General features: G+C 41.8%; 2 protein-coding genes across 6 annotated transcripts in view; one reads left to right on the forward strand and one right to left on the reverse strand.

Annotated features, from left to right (window-relative positions):
• ADCY3 (adenylate cyclase 3) overlaps window positions 1-3797 on the forward strand; it is an 83367-nt gene extending 79570 nt beyond the window's left edge. For both annotated transcript variants that reach the window (XM_034421272.3, XM_034421273.3), the window contains exons 20-22: window positions 570-696; window positions 1171-1295; window positions 2707-3797. In XM_034421272.3, the coding sequence (XP_034277163.1) occupies window positions 570-696; window positions 1171-1295; window positions 2707-2889 (435 nt within the window). In that variant the 3' untranslated portion in view covers window positions 2890-3797. The remainder of the gene's footprint in view (window positions 1-569; window positions 697-1170; window positions 1296-2706) is intronic.
• Window positions 1-21927, reverse strand: part of CENPO (centromere protein O) — a 29218-nt gene that overhangs the window by 6024 nt on the left and 1267 nt on the right. For all 4 annotated transcript variants that reach the window (XM_087883328.1, XM_034421275.2, XM_087883329.1 and 1 more), the window contains exons 2-7: window positions 21635-21761; window positions 20256-20425; window positions 12992-13121; window positions 11649-11908; window positions 9534-9702; window positions 7423-7612 (exon numbers count right to left, since the gene is read on the reverse strand). In XM_087883328.1, the coding sequence (XP_087739454.1) occupies window positions 7434-7612; window positions 9534-9702; window positions 11649-11908; window positions 12992-13121; window positions 20256-20425; window positions 21635-21665 (939 nt within the window). In that variant the 5' untranslated portion in view covers window positions 21666-21761 and the 3' untranslated portion in view covers window positions 7423-7433. The remainder of the gene's footprint in view (window positions 1-7422; window positions 7613-9533; window positions 9703-11648; window positions 11909-12991; window positions 13122-20255; window positions 20426-21634; window positions 21762-21927) is intronic.

Here is a 21927-nt window from a genome sequence, read left to right on the forward strand (position 1 = left end):
CTTTACCTGTGGGACACCTTAATGCCGGTAGGCAATCTGGGGAGGCTCCTTTCTTGTCCCTATGCAGTTTGTTCGCTCATGGGAATCAAGCCGCCAACCTAGGCGGTGGGCAGGCCCAGCGTCTTACCAGGTGAGCCACCGCGGCCCCTTCCAGATTCTTCTGAATAACAACTCACTGCAGACCTAACCAAACTCATCGAAAAATGGAAGTGATGTTGAGAACTAACTAAAGAGCTATAGACTCCACAGCCTAATAACCAGGTATAACTTGTTTGAATTTGTTATGACTGCCCATTCCAACAAACTCTGGGCAGCCTACAAAAAATCTGATACAAAATAAAAACAATTTAAAATATGGACAAAATAAGACAGCCCAGACTCAAAAACCTTGCAAGTCATTAGGAAATGAGTTTTAATATATGTGTATACATTTAACAAAGTCTAACAGGTATAAGAGACTTGGGATCTAGACTTACTCAGAGTAGCTGGTAGTAGACTTTAAAGCTGGAGAAGTGTTACTCTTCTGTTTTTTTTTTTTTTTTTTACTTTTGGTGTTTTGCCTTTCCTAGAAGGAAGATCTTTCAGAAAAGGAGCGCTGGCAACATTTGGCAGATCTTGCAGACTTTGCCTTAGCCATGAAAGAGACCTTGATGAACATTAACTATCAATCCTTCAATAACTTCATGCTGCGAATAGGCAAGTGGGGTATCCTACGTGATAAATATGGACTAGATGGGACTAATCACATTACACTGGAACATTGTAATTGATTAATATCAGACCCAGGGGAAAGGGAATGCTTACACAAGGCACATTACCAGATAATAGCTGTTGGTTTAGATGGCTTTAATGGACTCTCTACAGGAAAAAGAGGAGGAAAAGTCTATCAGCCAAATGTTTCAAGATGTTCTCTTTCTAAATACTAATACCTGATGAACAACAGTGAAGTGGGGAGATTGCTACTGCACTCATATGTTTGGGCTCCCGAATCTAGATATTTGACTGGGTACTGTGAAAAATAGCGTCCTGATTTCATTGTTCAAATCCATCAGGGATTTTAGTTTTCCCTACTTGTGGTCGTGTTCTGGCTCTGAGACAGACCGAAAAGTATTATTGAATACTTGATGCTTTTGTTTCTCATTTTCTCTTTTTGTTACAATGTACTGACAGGCATGAATAAAGGAGCAGTGCTAGCAGGGGTGATTGGTGCCCGTAAACCTCACTATGATATTTGGGGGAACACTGTGAATGTGGCAAGCCGGATGGAGTCCACAGGTGTCATGGGAAATATACAGGTGGGGATACTTTTCTGCTCTGATGGGAACAACAGGAAGGTTTTTGAAAATGGTGGCAGTTAACTGTATAGACATTTCTGACTCTAACTGCATTAAAGCCAACTTTAATGACTACTGTGTAGTAAGGTCAGAAAAGGTTAGAAACTGTGACCAGATGGAGACAGTAGGGCTCAATATGATAGCAGCATTGTATGAACTCATTATTTCTTATATATTAGGATGCTCTCAAAAGATACAAGAAACTTACCTAAAGTGATCTCTCAGTTCACCTCAGTGAAGATTAAAACGAGAGGTCTGTGTCTATCAGATAATGAACCTGGGGGCATTTTAAAGGAATTATATTCCAGTCACACAGAATGCCAGCAGACTTGGTGGCTTAATTACAATTTGCTCTTAAGACACAGCAGCAATCAATTGGGTTCACCCAGATATAATAGACCATTGTAATTCGCAGTCAAAGCACTGGTCATTCTGATTGAAGGTGATCAGAATATATTGGCAAAGTTACTTAATTGGCGAACCCAGAGATAAGGAAGAATTGGAGAACCCAGGGATAAGGAAGAGCTGTGGTGGCAGTGGTTAGAGTGCAGTACTGCAGGCTACTTCTGCTGACTGCCAGCTGGCTGCAATTTGGCAGTTCGAGTCTCACCAGGCTCAAGGTTGACTCAGCCTTCCATCCTTCCAGGTGGGTAAAATGAAGACTCAGATTGTTGGGGGCAATATGCTGACTTTGTAAACCGCTTAGAGAGGGCTGCAAAAGCACTGTGAAGCAGCATAGAAGTCTAAGTGCTATTGCTAATTATTATAATGGTGAGGGAACTGACTTCCCACAGACCCTTGCCTGCCATTATCGACCATCAGAAACTGCTTTTAAACAGATAAGGAACTCCAAGGTTCTCCAAAAGATAGATTGAAGACTATTTAAAAAAAAGAGGAGGCTCCTCTCTTTAAAATGGCAGTGTTAGTCAGTTGTGCAGCATTATAACAAAGTCCCAAGTAAAAGAAAAGGTATTTAATAATTTAATGATTGCTCTTTGCTTATATACTCTTGCCTCCTGAAAATCAGGAAGTGATTTCAGGTAAGTAACGAATTTCCAAAGTGATGAAACGTAACTTAATAGAACCATATATTCTTAGAGTACATTTTCCTGGTTTTATGCTGCAATAAATAAAAGGTATTTATGGATCTCTGTAGAATTCTACATCTGCATTTATTTTCATTTTGATGAGGCTTGACACATCCTCATTCCACAAAATAGCACAGCCTTTTAGCTCACTTCTTTTGGGTCAGTTAAAAAGGTGGGTAAGATATTGACACAAAACCCAAAACAGTTTAAAAATAAACATTTGGTTGATAAGCTTTAGCTGCAACTAGTTTGACTATATCTGTGTATTCTCTCACCCTTTTTAGGTGGTGGAAGAAACTCACTTTATCTTGAAAGAGTATGGCTTCCGCTTTGTGCGTCGAGGGCACATTTATGTCAAAGGCAAAGGTGACTTGCTGACCTATTTTATGAAAGGACGTGAGAAGCAAGATTCCTTTATCAATGGTTCGTGTGTGACTTTGCCTCATCAGGTGGTTGACAGTTCTTGAAGTTCTCACACTTTACATGCAGATAGCAGAAAAAAAGCAGGTACCTCTGTAATGCCCAAAGACAAACTGCTTTCAGCACTTGCTGCTCTGGATGGGAGATTGATATATACACCACTGATAGATTTACAGGAAATCACCCCTTTGCTTGTTCCTTTCTTCTTGAACATTTATTATTTGTAAAGGGGCTCCCTTGCCATCAGTTTGCATTTGTCTCTTGATATAGAAAGGGCAGTAGAAAGGAGGTTTCAATAGGAAGAACCCTGCCTTTTGCACAAATATGTGGCTTCTTGCACATTCAGGCCTGGAGGTAATAGAATTCTCACCGCAGCCTTGCTTGGCTAGATCACTTTGATTGCATTATCTTTTTAGTTCAAATGTGCAGTGGTTTTGATTTTCCATTGATCCAAGCTCTGCATAGACTTCTTTGTAAAAACAAATGCAAGTTCAGAATGGGTACTACAAATGGGCAGATGAACTGGGAGCACTGCATAAAGTTCACACCTGACCCACTTGGTTCAAATGGAGTTAATAATTGCCTCAAAACAGGCATATAGCAGAAAGGAAAAAAAAACACATGGGATCTGTCTTTTCACTGTGACAAGATGCTCTATTTTGGAGAGGGAAAGGGAAAGAGATAATTCAAGTATATGAATGTGTGTGTGTGTGTATATATATAAAACAGATATCTTTATATTTTTAATGCATCTTAATTGTGAAAGTAAGGTGCCTCTTTCAGGTTGTGCCTTGCTTCCTTTTCTGCCCTCATCTTTGCTGATGCTTTAAAAGGAAGAGATTTATACAGCCTGAACCGAGGCTGTTTTATTAAAAGCCTTCATCTGATTGTTATGTTGAAATAAAAATTATGTAATTTGTTTAGTTTCTGAAATAGATTCAGTTTGATTTTAAAATCGCTGTCTCTTGTTTTCTTTTGGGGAGAAAAAGGAGTTGTGTCATTCACAACTAAAGGGAACTGTGCATGTTTGGGCTGAATACTAAATTACCTTATTAGAAGAAATGATTTCTGATTTTCAGAGTGATGTCTAAGAGTGCCATTGTGCTATTGGAATATTTAACTATAATAAGTCAAGAGAGGATAACTAGTCTGTTGATGCACCATTTTTGTCTGATTTAAACATAAACCAAAGAGCAAATTTTGTATTGCTAAACACTGAGGACTTGTGTCTTAACGATGAATCCCAAATCAGCAAAGGCTATGCTGGGAGGCTTATGTGGGAGGGGCTGCATGGTAAGGAGGGCTGCTCTGTTAAGAACCACAAACCCTGATTATTAGTTAGCTTTTTACATTTACTACCGTACAGATTAGTACTTTTTTAAAAATCATATTGCACAATAAATAAAACATGTCCAAATATAGAATATATAAAGGAAATGTTATATCATTTCCCCATTTAATCTACATTTAATTTATGAAAATGTGATATCACAGCCAAAACTGAGAACAGCTTTCCTCACTTCTGTAATGTGTAATCTGTTTTGGGAGCTTTGAGTGAAAGACTGATACAAATGTGCCAGAGGACCAACTTCATCTTTTTGCAGCGTTTTCATATATACAAAATCTTAATCCATACAGATAATCCTACTAAATCAGATACGTGTATAATTCCACATATAATTTTTCCTTTCACACAGATAAGGTAGACATACTGTCCTATGCCCCTTTGCAGAGCTTGGCCAGAATCAAGTAAGGAGAGTTGTGATGGAAGCAGGACAAGCCTAAAAAATGAGGGTCTTTGAATACTATTATATCTACAGTTTTAAAAAAATGTAAGACGATGTTTTTAAAATAGATGGTGTTCATGCTGGAGAACAAAAGTCATCATAAGGTGAGATGAGGTGGGCAGAATTAAATAATGTATTCATACTACTAAGGGCCTTGGGTGGGACAGGATGCAAAGCAGACTGGCTATTTTGCAGTCCTTGGTCTTATTTCAAAGTCTCTGGTCCGTCTATTTCCCTATGATCATTTTAACTTTGCTTTCATAATACTTGCTGTATATGTATAGGTAGTCCTGGACATACAACCACAACTGAACCTAAAATTTCCATTGCTAACCAATGCAGTTGTTAAGTGAGTTTTGCCTCATTTTACGATCTTTTGGCCACAATTGTTAAGCCAATCACCACAGTTAAGTGAATCTGGCTCCCTCCCTTGACTTTGCTTGTCAGAAACTGGCCAGGAAGGTTACAAATGGTGATCAAATGATTGTGGAATAATGCAAATGTCATACATGGCAGTTGCTACGTGCTTGAATTTTGATCATGTGATTATGGGGATGCTGCAGTGGTGGTTAGGTGTGAAAACTGGTCATAAATCACTTTTTCCAATGCCATTGTAACTTCAAATGGTCACTGAACGAAGGGTTGTAAGTTGAGACTACCTATATGTAATTTGTCTTTGAATACACACATAGTGTATATTCTAATAAACTCATTTAATAAACACAAAGCCTACACAGGTAGTCCTCGGTTTACTACAGTTGAGCTCAAAATTTTGGTTGCTAAGGGAAACAATTGTAAGTGAATTTTGCCCCATTTAAAGACCTTTCTTGCCACAGTTGTTAATTAGTTAGTTAGTTTATTATATTTATATACCGCCCTTCTCCCGAGGGACTCAGGGCGGTGAACAGCCATGGTAAAAACAATATACAACAAAAATTAAAAGCTTATTAAAATAATTCAATCATTCGGCCAAATTTAAAATATCCAACTAAAATCATTTTAAAACCCCTATCAAAACCCAATTTAAAAAACCTTTATCCTGTCAGACCAGCTTGCTGGAATAATAGGGTCTTCAGAGCGCGATGGAAGGCACGGAGGTCGGGGATCCTTCGTACGTCTGGGGCCAGTTCATTCCATAGGGCCGGGGCCCCCACAGAGAAGGCTCTCCCCCTGGGGGTCGCCAGCCTACACTGTTTGACTGACGGCACCCTGAGGAGGCCCTCTCTGTGGGAGCGTATTGGTCGGTGGGAGGCAATCGGTGGCAGAATGCGGTCCTGTAGGTAACCAGGTCCTAAGACATAGAGCACTTTAAAGGTGGTAACCAACACCTTGAAGCGCACCCGGAAGACCACCGGGAGCCAGTGCAGCTCGTGCAAGATGGGTGTTATATGGGAGCGACGAGTCGCCCCCCATTATTACTCGCGCGGCTGCCTTCTGGACCAGCTGGAGCCTCCGGGTGCTCCTCAAGGGGAGCCCCATGTAGAGAGCATTACAATAGTCCAGCCAGGAAGTGACAAGGGCGTGAGTGACTGTGCGCAGGGCGTCCTGGTCCAGAAAGGGACGCAACTGGGAAGTCAGGCGAACCTGATAAAAAGCCCCCCTGGCCACGGCCGTCATATGATCCTCCAAGGACAGCCATGAATCCAGGAGGATGCCCAAGTTGCAAGCCCTCTCTGAGGGGGGCAAGATCTCATCCCCAATAGCCAGCGATGGTGTCAGCTGGCTATATCGGGCCGAGGGAATCGGTTAAGGGAATCATTGCAGCGGTTAAGTTAGTAATATGGTTTTTATGTGAATCTGGCTTTCCCCATGGACTTTACTTGTCGGAAGGCCCCAAAAAGTAATCACATGATCCAGGGACACTCCAACCGTCATAAATATGAACCAGTTGCCAAGCATCCAAATTTTGATCACATGGCCCTGGGGATGCTGTAATGGTTGTAAGTCTGAAAAACAGTCATAAGCCACTCTTTTCAGTGACGTAGTAACTTCAAACAGTTACTAAATGAACTGTTGTATGTCGAGGACTACCTGTATTAAATATTCCCTATGAAGGCCTAATTGCTTTTGCATCAGACAGCTATTCCAGAGGTGACATTCAATCATTCTAGGCAAATTAGAGCCGTGATGGTGCAGTGATCAGAGTGCAGTATTGCAGGCTAATTCTTCTGACTGACAACAGTCAGCAGTCAGTCAGCAACTCAGGTTGACTCAGCCTTCCATCCTTCCAAGGTCGGTAAAATGAGGACCCAGATTGTTGGGGGCAATATGCTGACTCTGTAAACCGCTTAGAGAGGGCTGCAAAAAACTGTGAAGTGGTATATAAGTCTAAGTGCTATTGCTATTATCTAATAAAACATACAAGAAACTGCTTTTTTACCATTGAAATCTGCAGAATCAGAATTTCAACATCAAAACTAAGCAAAGCAGATAGTTGTAACGTAAATATTGCCACAAGGACAAGTTTCTGGTCCCTTTCATGGGAAAAGGAAATGAGCTACATTTCCATAGGAAAGTAGTAAATACTTCAGAGACTACAGCATGTAAATTAAAAATGAAAATGTGACCAATCTATCTTGTATTTACTTGAAAAAAGACTGAGCTAAAGGATATTATCTGCCAGGTTTTTACTGGAACATGCTCTATCATCCTTCAGGTTGCTAATGGTATTTCAGCATTCTGAAGTAGTTTTATTTTTAAACTAAAATAAACTAAACAACTCTCCATCAAAAGTATATATTTTCTGGGTAAGAACCATATCTGTTACTGTGAGATCCTTCTTCATCTTCCTACCTTAGTGGAATTTACAATGCAGCAACCTCAGAGGGAACACTAGAATAGGAAGATGAGGTGGCTGCAATAGGTTGATTCAGATTTTCAACTGAGGCTGTGATAGAAATAAAGACATCTTGAAGAGGCTTCTCATAGAACAAAGCCAAATGAGCTGCTGCCATCTCGTCCACAGAAACTGGTGCATCTTTTGCTGAAGGAAAAAAGAAGACAAGCAGTTGCAGTATGAAAAATTTGCATTTATTTCACTCCAGTTCTAATCTTTCTGGGTGGTGGATGATTTTTTTTTCAGTTGAAGTCTTTGAACCCCCACAGTAGAGGAGAAGTTATATACTGAAACAAAATATGTACCTCTAATTGGGTACCCCCATAAATAGGTACCGCTAATACATCTGAATTATTTTGAATTAAATACATGTCCCTGTAAAGGACTGGATCACATATTGCAAAATTAGAAGGAATTCTGTTTGATATCAAGAATAAAACTGAGGGATGAAATTTATTGAAAACAAACAAGCTGATTTTTAAGAATTTGGGACAAGAATTTACCTTGGCAGTTTTGAACTGATAGATGTATAGAGACATCTATTTATAAGTGGGAACTCTACAATATACTTAGAAACCATTTGATAACCTGAACCAAATATTTCTGTTCAAAATTCTAGAAGATACGTATATTGGGGAAAATTTCATTACACAGTTGAAATCAATATATGCTTCACAAAGGGTACAACAATTATCGTTAATGGGGTATTGACTAAACCAGAGGCCAGCAACCCACGGCTCTGGAGACGCATGTGGCTCTTTCATCCCTCTGCTGTGGCTCCTTCTTGCCACAATTGATAGGGCTTTCGGACAGGACAGGTAGAGGAAAAAGGACGCCGTGCTAGGAGGAGACTCTATGGTGGGGGAACCGGACTTCTGGTTGGCAGAGGAAAAAGGACGCTGCGCTAAGAGACTCTATGGTGGGGGAACCGGACTTCCGGTTGACTCCAGAATTGAACAGGGTGCTTCTGGTTAGGACCTTTGTGGCTCTTTGAGTGTTTAAGGTTGCTAACCCCCGGACTAAACTCTGTGAAATACAGAAAGGAATAAGACAAGGATATCAGCTTTTGCTGATTGGCTCAACCTCTTCCCAAGAAATTGGGCTAAGATGTGCCTCAAGCACTTCCATAAGACCTCCCAAGCCAGAATCCAATTGAGAGTGAAACCCAGCAACTTTATCCAACCGATACCTAGAATAATTATCACAGCAGACCCGGTCACCCGAAATGGGGGCATTGGCTGGCTATCTGTGGATATAATATTCTTTGCTGCTTTTACTGCCACAAGTCCAAGAGCTGCTCTGTAAGCTCCATAGGACCCATAGAGTCCACATATGTGTGATCTGGTCTGATCCAAGTCATCACTTATTCTAAGCCACAACCAAGATCTCAGCAGTTAGAACATCAGGAATAATCTCCAACCTCCCCTGAAACCCTAGTGGCTCCATCAATTGCCTGGTGTGGACTGATTGAATAGGCCTCACCTCCTTGCAATGGGGGATAGTTACAGACCTCTCCTGGGTTGAGGACATGACAAAGGAGTGATGTTAACATCCCCCAGCCATATGAATGTTTATAGGTTTAAAAAATATAGCACTTTAAACTACACTCCCACTGCTGGCGGTATCGAGTGTAGGGCTCATGGCTTGCAGCAGCTCTTATCAACCAATAAACAGGCTACTGCATTTTCCATTAACTACTGCTTCCGACCTGCTTGTAACTATAAGTCTCATATTAGATAATTTTATTGTCATTCTTTTTTTACTTTGAGCACACTGGCACACTTAAAAATGAAATCCTGTTGTTTGCTCTCAAGAGAAAGTGTATATCTACCCAAACACATACCTAACACACATATACACATGCTATATACATACATATATATATATCTGCCCATATACATACACACACACACACATATATCACTGTCCATTTTGAATACATAGCGGAAAGAGGTAACTTAAGAGATCATAAGGCTGATATTTAAGTCACCAAGAACTGAGTTGAACTCAAAGGATTCTTCACTTTAATAATCTCTTCCTTTGTCAAATACAACCCATTACTTCTCACCTTTACATACAACAGTGACCTTGGTTGGGAGGGCATTCATGGGATTTCCATATATGATCTTTGCTGTAAACGGAAAACTTCCATCTTCTGTGACACGGTAGTTAAATTCCAACTGATTGTATAAGGAATTTCCTTTCATGCATCCTTCAAGAAAAACGGCAAAATGTTCCTGCAAGGAAGAGAATAATGCATATCATAGCTAAGATCATTTTTGGAGGTTGTTTTCCAGGTGCTCTCCCAGATATAGAGATAAGTATAGAGATAAAGTATAGTTACCAGCAAGGGGAGAAGGGGGGCTTATGTGTGAAGGCCTTCTGAAATGGAGATTTTTCTGAAACTCTGTATTATTTTAAATCCAAACTGACTACAGATTTTTTTTTTTTAACTATTCCAGGCTTCCAGAAAGGTTTTAAAGGTTTGAAGTTTTTAAAGACATTGACTACAATTTTAGATACTGGTTATTTTTAAGATTTGTGCTCCTTTAGCCCTTTATTATTTGACTTTAATTTGTTCTTTTTGCTATTAGTTAGGAAGCTCTCACATAGTTTGTTAAAATTAGGATTAAAAGGAGAGCCTCTATTCTAACTTGACAAAGGCAGAGAAGCCTCTTCATTATTGAAACCTAGTCAAGGAGTTTTTGAAACTAAAGGAGGGATGTAAACTTCTGCAACCACTTTCAGTTGGTTCTACTGTATATCTCTATCTAAACACTACTCTTTGGAAGACGACAGACATTGGGCATTGGCACAAGCTATAGTGGTTACCAACGTGGGTAGGTGTGGGAATGGGGGAAATGATTTTGTCTGCATCAAATATCATTGTGGAAATGATGTAAGGTATGTATGGGAAGTTGGGAAGGCAGCAAGGAATTAATGGAAAGGTACCCAGAAGGTGGGGTGGGCAGAGGGAAAAGAAAAAGTTTCCATAAGCAGCTAACACTTATGTTGCTTTTCCCCCTTCATTACTAAGGTTCAGTGAAAAGGGTGAGGCTTGCAGCCCCTCATTCAGAAGCCCCACCTTTTTTAGTGAGTGGATTTTTTTCTTTAAAAGACAAGTTTTGCAGTGAAAAAATATGAAAACCTTTGGGCTGAGTTATACATTTACTGTACCTATATAATTACATAGGCGTAACTTCTGTACATGTATTTTTAATTTTTTTCTGGTGTTGAACTTGAAAGAAAGAATAAATTTTGTGTGTTTTATAACCCTGTAATTCCAAGATTAAAATCTATCACATTCTGATGTTACCAAGTCAAAACTTTTTATTTAGCTTTTTGTTTAGGATAATCACTTGGACAACCTGTTTCTGCTGATCACAAAATTCAACTTTATTTTACTCATCTTCTCAGGCTTTGAAGAAGAAAAAGCATTAAGTCACACTAAAAATGATTTATTTTTTTAATGCAGTGAGTTTTCTAGAAAAAAAATTAAAATCTCTTGAGATTTGGCATAATTAGAACAAGTTCTGTGGGGTCCTTGGTGCTCTCTTGAGCTTGGTGTTGATTGATGTTAGCTAGGTTGGTAATGAAACATCTGCAAAAAACCCACCAAGCTTAGAGAGACTCTAAGGACTTTGCAGTTTAACCCTGAGGTACAAATGTTCTCTTTTATCGGTAGAAGAAGTTCTCCCATTGCTGGTCACTTGAACAAAAATCTCTCTTCCTCTTTCTCTCTCTATCATCCTTTCTCAAAATACAAGCATTATTTTCACTGCATCTTGCTACATGACTGCATTTTTATGTTTATTGTATTTCATGTAAGACTTGCTTTCCCTTGACTATCACATGCAATTTGAAATACAAATAGAAACACTTCAAGTGTCAGAAGAATAATGTTCTCCTCTCATCTTTTGGCCTAATTGTGGCAGAAGACACATTTTTAAAAAAAGAAAGAAACACACATACTAAAAATCATGTGAATCTAATCTAATATATTATTCATCCTTTTTGTTGTTGTTGTTGCAAGGATTGAATTATAACTACTATTTTAGTGTCTAGACAAAGATACTGCTATGCTGAAGTCCACCCAGTGGCCAGTTTACATAACTGCAGCTCAAAAATTTACAAACTGCATACATAGATTCATAGGGCTGGAAAGAACCATTTCCCCCCTTACCTGTAATTGGTCTACCTGGAATTTCCTCCTAGCATAAGCATTCAGATGATCTGAGAGTACAGACAGGAAGCACTTGATATCTTTCTGCAAATGCTCATTAGCTATTTGCTCCAGTGGTATGAAAACTGGGATTGAATGGTGTTGAATCCGGAGAGGCTGCTGTATAAGGATGTCTACATAATAGGAATCTAGGTAAGTTCCTTCAAAGGCAGTGCTGATGCAAAAGGAGACTCCTTGCTCTGTCAATTTTCCACTTAGGCCTAGAAAAAATGCATTTAAGATCAGAATTTCAAAGCTGGGTTGATAAAGTAATATATCTGTCTGCTGCTAAATAAAATGTAAATCCTCACTCAAGTTCCGCATAACAATATTGTATAAGTGATTTGCCACTGTGTTCTTCAGAATGATTTTCAACTTGGTAGTACAGTGGTTTAATGCACCCTGTAATTAACACAGCTGCCTGCAATTTCTGCAGGTTCGAATCTTACCAGGCTCAAGGTTGACTCAGCCTTCCATCCTTTCTAAGGTAGGTTAAATGAGGACCTAGTTTGTGGGGGCAATAAGCTGACTTTGTATAAATATACAAAAGTATGAAGGCTATTGCTTAATGCATTGTAAGCTGCCCTGAGTCTCCGCAGAAGGGCGGCATATAAATAAATAAATAAATAAAAACTTCCCAATCTAGTCTACAATCCTAAAATTCCTTGGGAGTTTCCCCTTCAAGTTCCAACCAAGTTCTAATCCGATTTCAATGTAAAATCAATTAGATATTGCCATCTGCTCCTATACATTTGTTCCTTAACAAATTATTATTTATAAAATTCTCAGAATGCCTGCTTATTATCTATGTGTGCACCTTCAAGTCAGTCTTAGGGACTACATGGACAGGTCCAAGCAGTTTTCTTGGCAGTAGCTTTGGTAGTGATTTACAATTGTATACAGTTAAATCCTAGAACTGAAATAAAATAGCTGCCCCAAGTCACCCAACTGGCTTTGTGCCTACGCCAGGTGTCAAACTCACAACCTCCTGGTTTCTAGCCTGGTGCCTTGAACCATTACATTGAACTGGCTCTCTTATTACTTCATGCCTACCTCAAAATTCCAAGCCTTACCCATCTTTTTGTTGTCCCAGTCTAAAATATTTGATAAACAGCTCTATTTATTGAAGAGTATTGCATAAAATTAGTCAGATATATTATGGGCAGAGATAGGGAGAGTAACCTAGGACCTTAGCCTGATAAGTTCTAAGCTAAAGTAAAGAGGAGGAATGCCTATGATAAACCATATTGCCAGGCCATTGACTAGCCTAAGAACAAAATCTGATCAATATGTGACAAAGGTACCTGTGAGATGAAAAAGTTCTAGCAGACCCTTGGCATTCTCTATCTTCCACCCTAAGATGTCCTGTTGGCTTGTCGTTGTAGCCTTAGAAACTTGCAAACTGTTTTTCATAGCATCTTTGTGTGGAGTGGACTACAAAAGAACAGGAGAGTTACAGCTCAATGATTATAACTTGTTAAGTCTATATTGCCCAGAAACATCCATTACTTCTACTAAAAGGAGCTTGTTAAGGAACATGTGTTCAGAACCATGTTCCTTCCAATATTTGACAGGCTGTGTGCAAGTAAAAAATGTTTTGTACAGCTTTTCCCAAGCCAAGTACAAATTCATATACCCACAAGATAAGTAAATTAATTGTAATTCAATGCTCAATAGGATAACACGTTTTCCTGGTCTAAAAAAAGGAGAGTCGCAGTGTAATTTCCATTTTATCTGGTTAATGTAACCATTGGACAACTTAAAACTAGAAGCTGTTTGTATTATCTGATTTTCCAGGATTTATCACAAGGGTACATTTGTAATTATAACTAGGAGGAGATATCCAGCAATGGTAATAAAATTTAGTAGCAACAAATGTATTATGCATTAAAGGGCAATGAATTTAGAGAATGTAGCACAAAGACTACACATGATACACAGATTCATTTACTAGCTACCCCAATTTTCCCCTAGTGTGCTGCACAACCCAGACCACATGGTTTATTTATGGTTCAATGTACTATGAAAAATGAGAGGTTGCTCTAATATCTGTAGTTATGAAGACCTTTGAAAGGCTAATGCTGGCCCATCTGAAAACCATCACGGATCCGTTGTTAGACCCCTTACAAATTGCCTACCGAGCAAATAGATTGGCAGATGATGCTGTTAATATGACTCTGCACTACATCTTACAACATCTTGAATCTCCAAAGACCTATGCAAGGGTCCTCTTTGTAGACTTCAGCTCAGCATTCAATACTATCATTCCACATATTCTTCTAACTAAACTAAATCAGCTAGCTGTACCTGATCACACTTGTAAATGGATCACAAGCTTCCTAACAGACAGGAAGCAGCAGGTGAAGCTAGATACCTGTACAATTAGCACAGCGCCCCTCCCCCCCCAGGGCTCTGTGCTCTCTCCACTTCTCTTCTTTTTATATACCAATGACTGCATCTCAAAAGATCCCTCTGTTAAAGTACTGAAGTACAAACAGTGACTGGTCTCATTTGAGACAACAACAAATCTGCATACAGATGGGAGATTGAACAACTAGCCTTGTGGTGCAACCGGAACAATCTTGTAGTAAACATATTCAAAACTGTAGAAATGGTGGTATATTTTAGGAGAAACCCTCCTATACCACCACCTCTTACAATACTAGACAACACAGTATCAACAGTAGAGACCTTCAAGTTTCTAGGTTCTATCATATCTCAAGACTTAAAATGGACACCTAACATCAAAAACGTCATCAAAAAAGCACAACAAAGAATGTTCTTTCTGTGCCAACTCAGAAAGCTCAAACTGCCCAAGGAGCTGCTGATTCATTATTGAGTTATTTAATAATTATTGAATTATTTAGTCTGTCATCTGCACCTCTATAATTGTCTGGTTTGGCTCTGCAACCAAACAAAACAAACACAGACTTCAATGGATAATTAGAACTGCAGAAACAACAATTGCTACCAATCTTCCTTCCATTGAGGACCTGTATACTGCACAAGTTAAAGAGGGCTGTGAAAATAAGAGCCCTGGTGGCGCAGCAGACTAAAGCACTGTTATTAACATCAGCTGCCTGCAATTACTGCAAGTTCAAATCTCACCAGGCTCAAGGTTGACTCAGCCTTCCATCTTTTCTAAGGTAGGTAAAATGAGGACCCGGATTGTGGGGGCAATAAACTGACTTTGTATAAATATACAAAAGTATGAAGGCTATTGCTTAACGCATTGTAAGCCACCCTGAGTCTCTGGAGAAGGGCGGCATATAAATCAAATAATAATAATAAAAAATCTAGAGATCCTGAACATAAATTATTTCAACTTCTACCCTCAAAACAATGCTATAGGGCACTGCACTCCAGAACAACTAGATACAAAGTTTTTTTTCCCCACATGCCATCACTCTGCTAAACAACTAATTCCCACAACACTGTCAAACTATTTACTAAGACTGTATTACTATTATTCTTCTCATCCTTCCTATTACCTATCTCCTCCAACTTATGACTATAACTTTGTTGCTTGTCTCTTTACGATTTATATTGTTTTATTTGTTTCCTAGTATGATTTGATTGGTTATTTAGTAACCTATGACTATCACTGTGTTGTATCTTATGATTCTTTTTTTTATTTATTAAAAAGTTTTACAAAACAAAAAACATTTTTACAAATTTTTTTCCCCCTCCCCCCCGGATTTCCCAGAGCAAAATACAGGGTATAACATTTATCAATCGTATCTTACGATTCTTGATGAATGTATTTTTTTCTTTTTATGTACACTGAGAGCAGATGCACCAAAGACAAATTCCTTGTGCGTCCTTTACTTTACTTTACTTTATTCAAATTTCTATACCGCCCTTCTCCTTTCGGACTCAGGGCGGTGAACAGCCAAGATAAAAACATCTATACAAAACATCACAATTAAAAATAAAGTTAAAATAATTTATAAATTTGGCCCATAATTTAAAACTTGTCAATTAAAATCAATATTAAAATTTTAAAACTAACCCTAAAATCAAGACAGACCGGCTAACTGGAAAAAATGAGTTTTTAGGGTCCGACGAAAAATCCGAAGGTCGGATATCACTCGTATCTCTGGGGGTAGATTGTTCCATAGGGTAGGTGCCACCACAGAGAAGGCTCTCCTCCTGGGGGTCATCAGCCGGCATTGTCTGGCCGACGGCACCCTGAGAAGGCCCTCTCTGTGGGAGTGAACCGGCCGGTGGGAGGCTATTGGTGGCAGAAGGCGGTCCCGTAAGTACCCTGGCCCTAAGCCATGGAGCGCTTTAAAGGTGATCACCAACACCTTGAAGCGCACCCGGAAGTCCACCGGAAGCCAATGCAGCTCGCGCAGGAGAGGAGTCACATGGGAGCGCCCCGTCGCTCCCATAATCCCCCGCACAACCGCATTCTGCACCAGTTGGAGCCTCCGGGTGTACCCCAAGGGGAGCCCCATGTAGAGAGCGTTACAATAGTCCAGACGAGAAGTGACGAGTGCTTGAGTGACCGTGCGTAGGGAGTCCCGGTCCAGAAAGGGGCGCAACTGGCGTATCAGGCGAACCTGACAAAAAGCCCCCCTGGCCACGGCTGTCATATGCCCTTCTAAAGACAGCCGCGCATCCAGGAGGACATCCAAGTTGCGGGCCCTCTCCGTGGGGGCCAATGATTCGCCCCCAATAACCAGCGATGGCGTCAGCTGGCTATACCGGGACGCCGGCAGCCACAGCCACTCGGTCTTGGAAGGGTTGAGTCGAAGCCTGTTTCTCCCCATCCAGACCCGCACGGCCTCCAGGCACTGGGACATCACTTCCAAGGCATCATTGGGATGGTCTGGGGTGGAAATGTACAGCTGAGTATCATCAGCGTACTGATGGAACTCCACCCCAAAACCACGGATGATCTCACCCAGCGGCTTCACATAAATGTTGAACAGGAGGGGCGAGAGGACCGACCCTTGCGGCACCCCACAAACAAGGCGCCTTGGGGTCGACCGCTGCCCCCGTCAACACGGATTGCGACCGGTCGGAGAGATAGGAGGAGAACCACCGCAAAACGGTGCCCCCCACTCCCAGTCCCTCCAGCCGGCGCAACATGATACCATGGTCGATGGTATCAAAAGCCGCTGAGAGGTCTAATAGGACCAGGATAGAGGAAGAACCCCTATCCCGGGCCCTCCAGAGATCATCCACCAACGCGACCAATGCCGTTTCCGTGCTGTACCCAGGTCTGAAGCCGGACTAGAGCGGATCCAGATAGACAGCTTCATCCAGGTACTGGGGAAGCTGTCGCGCCACCACACTCTCAACAACCTTCGCAATAAAGCGAAGGTTGGAGACTGGACGATAGTTAGCCAAAACAGCCGGATCCAGGGATGGCTTCTTGAGGAGAGGCCTCACCACCGCCTCTTTCAAGGCGGCTGGCAGGACACCCTCGCTCAAAGAAGCGTTAATAATCCCCTGGAGCCAGCCTCGTGTAACCTCCCGGGAAGCCAGCACCAACCAGGAGGGACACGGGTCCAATAAACATGTGGTTGCGTTCAGCCGCCCCAAGATCCTGTCCACGTCCTCGGGAGCCACAGGATCGAACTCCTCCCAGATAACACTCTCAAGGCCTGCCTCAGTCGTCTCGTCTGAACTAACCCAGTCGGCGGCCAAGTCTTCCCGAATCTGAGTTATTTTATCATCCAGATACTGTACAAAATCCTCAGCTCGGCCCTGCAAGGGGTCCTCCCGCGCTCCCAGATGGAGGAGGGAGCGGGTCACCCTAAACAGGGCGGCTGGGCGGTTATCTGATGACGCGATAAGAGTGGCAAAATAGCTAGATTTCGCCGCTTTTATCGCCACTAGGTAGGTCTTAATATGAGACCTTACCAGTGTCAAGTCAGACTCGGAACAACTGGCCCTCCAACCGCTCTCTAGGCGTCTTTTCCGGCGCTTCATCACCCTCAGCTCCTCGGAAAACCAAGGAGCTAAGTGAGTTCGGTGCCGGGTCAGAGGCCACAAAGGCACGACCCGGTCCAAAGCCCCGGCAGCCGCCCTATCCCAGGCGGCCACCAGGTCATCAGCCGAGTCATGAGCTAGAGTCTCAGGAAATGGCCCAAGCTCCATCTGGAACCTATCAGGGTCCATTAGGCGCCTGGGGCGGAACCACCTGGTCGGTTCCGCCTCCCTGCGATGGGGTACGGCGGTCAGAAAGTCAAGTCGAAGGAGCGAGTGGTCAGACCATGACAAGGGTTCAATATCTACATCCCCTATATCAAGGCCACTCAACCACTGACCAGAGATAAAAACTAAGTCCAGAGTGTGTCCCCCCATATGAGTAGGGCCGTGAATTACTTGGGTCAGGTCCATGGCCGTCATGGAAGCCATGAACACCCGAGCTACCTCAGATGTCTCACCGATGGATGGCAGGTTGAAATCCCCCATGACCACAAGTCTGGGGGTATCAGCCGCCACCTCGGCTATAACATTGAGGAGTTCGGGCAGGGTCGTTGCCATGTGGCAGGGAGCCAGGTACGTGATCAACAGACCCATCTGCACCCCACGACCCCACTTCACAAAAAGGGACTCACATCCGGCTATCTGAGGTACAGTGGTCTCCCTCGGATCAAGACCTTCTTTTAAAATGACCGCCACCCCCCCGCCCCTGCCCTGAGCTCTCGGCTGATGAAATGCACGGAAGCCTGATGGGCACATCTCCACGAGGGGAACTCCCCCCTCATGGCCCAACCAGGTCTCCGTGATACCTGCCAGGTCCGCTCCCCCCTCCTGAATAAGATCACAAATGAGGGGGGCTTTATTTACTACGGACCTGGCATTACATAACATCAGCCGGAGACTCGGGCGCTGAGACTCTAAGCAGCCTGGGGAACGGGAAGAGCTAAGGGGACCGGGGCACGCAATCGCTCGGAGATAGCGAGCACGTGCCCCCACCACATGATATGGCCCCCTGCTCCCGCCATACCTGCCCCTCCCACTCAGCGTGTCAATAGAGAAGCCCTCACTAGAGGGCATTCTAACAGTCCCCTTTCCCCCAGAGTCCGTACCCCCTACGGCACCATTAATAGCAGCCGGACTGGTCTCCAACCCCCGTGGGTTTTCCCCCAAACCCACATAACCTCCCCCACCCTCAGAACCCCTTAAAAGTCTAATTAAAAAAGTCTTTAAAAAACCCCTCAATCCCCTTTTTGCGACATGCCACCTCTCGGGGTCCCAAGATCCGTCATTAAGGTGGGCCCTCGATAACATAGAGGGCCAGGCCTGCGAGAGGGGGGAATCTCGCAGCACAAAAAGCTTTGCCCTAGAATACATTTTAACACTAGAGTGATAATACAAGTTTGGCCTAGACATGGCCTAGGGGTCTATAATGATGGTTTCAAATGTCCAGGAAGCAAGACTAAGATAATCGGAAGAGTCACCATTACCCTCTCACGGTAATGGGTAGGAGTCCTCACGTTCAGTCCAGCTGAGGGGAACTATCCAACCACCCTCTCACGGTGGTTGGCCATCCTAATCAGGCAAGATGGAAAAAGTCAGAAAAAGTCCAAAACCACCCTCTCACGGTGGTTTGGCGTTCCTGGCCCTGAAAAGATGAGTCCCGTCCGCGGCGAACGTAGTCTGGAGCTGGCTCCATCCATCCTCCCATAACTGCCTTGTCCTCCATACAGCCAGGAGACAGGACGAAAGACAGAGCCAGGTCCCAAGCTCTGGGGAAGAAAGTCCACATTGGCCGATAGGCCGATAACAGGGCCTAAAAAGGGAGGGGGGGAGGCCATCCATAGCGACCCAATACTTGAGCCGTCCACCAGCCTCTCCAACCCCAGGTCTTTCCACACAAACCCTTAACGTCAGCCATGTATCCTTCAACCCCTGAGCACAATGGGGTTCAACTCCCCCATTTCAATGTCGAGGCTTGATGTTCCTCTCCTCTCCTCCAACGCCAACAACTCTCCAGCTCTCCAGCACCACCGCCCTCGACCTGGTTGCCACGCAGCAGCCGCCATTACCACAGCGTCGTCCTTGGCTCTGGCCACACCCGAGCTCCCAGCGTTCCCCAGCGCCCCCGGAACATCCAAAAGAAACCCCCAGGGGCATCCAGGGTCAGGGGGGAGCTCGCTGGGCATCACCACCGCCAATCACACTTGGCCAATAAAGAATGCTATTCTATTCTATTAAGCAAAACACAATTACTGATAGATAAGGATACCACATTAACACAATATAAGAATTGCAAGTCAGAAACAGAGATCACAATGCCTCAAGAAATAATGCATTTATAGAAACAATACCTACACCCACCTCTTTTACAGAAATGATTAATATACCAGTAACTGAATTATCAAATATTCTCCTTTATTGAAATTGAATTATCAGACTAGAAATGTTTAGAAAATTATTTAATATGTGCTCATTTTCCTTGGAACTTTAGAACATTTAAAAAGTTCAAGTTATATAGTATAAGTTTATAGTTTGCTTAGTAACTCAGCTTCATGATTTACATTCTGCTAGCCCTTAAACAGGAATCCACCCTATGTTGTCTTTATTGAAGATATACTTCACACTCACCTGTGATTGACAAACATTTAGTTTGGTTTTTAACTCATCTCTTTGGTTTCTCAGCTCCTGGATCCTCATTTTCATCTTCAATATTTTCTCCTCATACTCCTTTATTTTCTCTTGTTTCAGTGTTACGTTGCGGGCAGAAGCCTCCAACTTTTCCAAATGAGATAATGTACCTGCAAAGAATATGCGCAGGCAAAGAAAACAAACAAAATTTTAATATAAAAGTCGTACCCAATCATCTTCACAAACTGAAATAAAGCGGCCTAGAGTCATTGATTGATATGGGTGGCTATAGAAACTGAATAAACAAATGAACTTGTGGTCAGATATCTACCATTTTCAATTAATTCAAGAAATTATTTCTTGTTTTTTAAAGATTTAAGTGTGTATTATTTGTGTGCAGAGGATTGAGAACTACAAGATAATCAGCCAAACCATAAAGAATAAAATGGAGACACAGCTTTGAACATTGTTAATATATGATCTGAAATGCAAAATATGTTCCAAGACATATTCTTACAATAACCACTTTATTTTTCATAACACACAATCTAGTGTGCAATGAGGAATACACCTGCAAGAGGAAAACCTTGGGTCAATCAAATACCTAAATTTAGGGAAAATCTTCCATATATACATTCTTACTTGTTGATTATAAACAGTGGCTCCAAGAATTTCCCCAAGAGGCACTTTTAGTAAGATTAAAGGTACCATTCCATACCTTGGCTTCAAGCTTACAATAAGTCTAAGAATGATTCACAGAAGAAAAGTTTCCTATCTTTTCATCTTCCTGCTATTCACTTCAGAATAACATAACAGCAAAGTTAGAAGGGACCTTGGAGGTCTTATAGTCCCACCCCCTGCTCAGGCAGAAAGCCCTGGCCTATACCATTTCATACAAATACTCAAATGTTCTCTGGAAAGCCTGGGGAACAGAAAAAGCTTCTGGAGGAGATTCCAAAGCAGTAAGCAGATGAATATTTCATGAATGAAAATATCTTTCATAAAGTACATTAAAATTATTGAACTTATTTGTATCTTATCTTGATGTTGTATGTACACGTTTTTTTATGTCTATTATTTGCTTGGGATTTAGAACAAGTTATAATTCTAAATGTTAGATAGGCAGTAAATTAACTTAAGCCCTAATTATAATTAGACAATTGCCCATATCTTCAGAATTTCTTCAGCTAACCTGAGTAAAGTATCAACTACATTGGTTTTCTAATTGCTCAATATAAATTACCAGACTACAGCATTAGTTCGATCTTCCATTCTGATAAGCAGCACTCTATACAAAAGCCGGCAAATACTGTAGGAGGGTCCATCTTACTTCCTTTAAACATTTTTAACTAGAACAGAGTAGTTGCCTGTTAACTTACCATTTGAAAAGGAAATGGCAATTTCACCCATTTTTTAATTTCAATTCCTTAAAAAGGAGCCAAAATAATAATAATCCCACAAGATATTCTTCTCTGGTTCTAGAAGGGGGGCAACTTCCTCAGGTTCCTGCAGAATTTTAACATAAAGAATGGCTTATTGAATGTCAATGGTGAAACATTGAATTCTGGAAGTGAATTAATCATTTTCAAGGGGAAAAAAATCCATGGTTTAAACAGGTTGGTTTACATGGTTTACTACCTAGCTCAGCATGCCTAGTCTTTTTTTAAACATC

This window comes from Pantherophis guttatus, chromosome 1 (assembly GCF_059756535.1).
Source record: "Pantherophis guttatus breed Tessera chromosome 1, ASM5975653v1, whole genome shotgun sequence".
NCBI lineage: Eukaryota > Metazoa > Chordata > Lepidosauria > Squamata > Colubridae > Pantherophis > Pantherophis guttatus.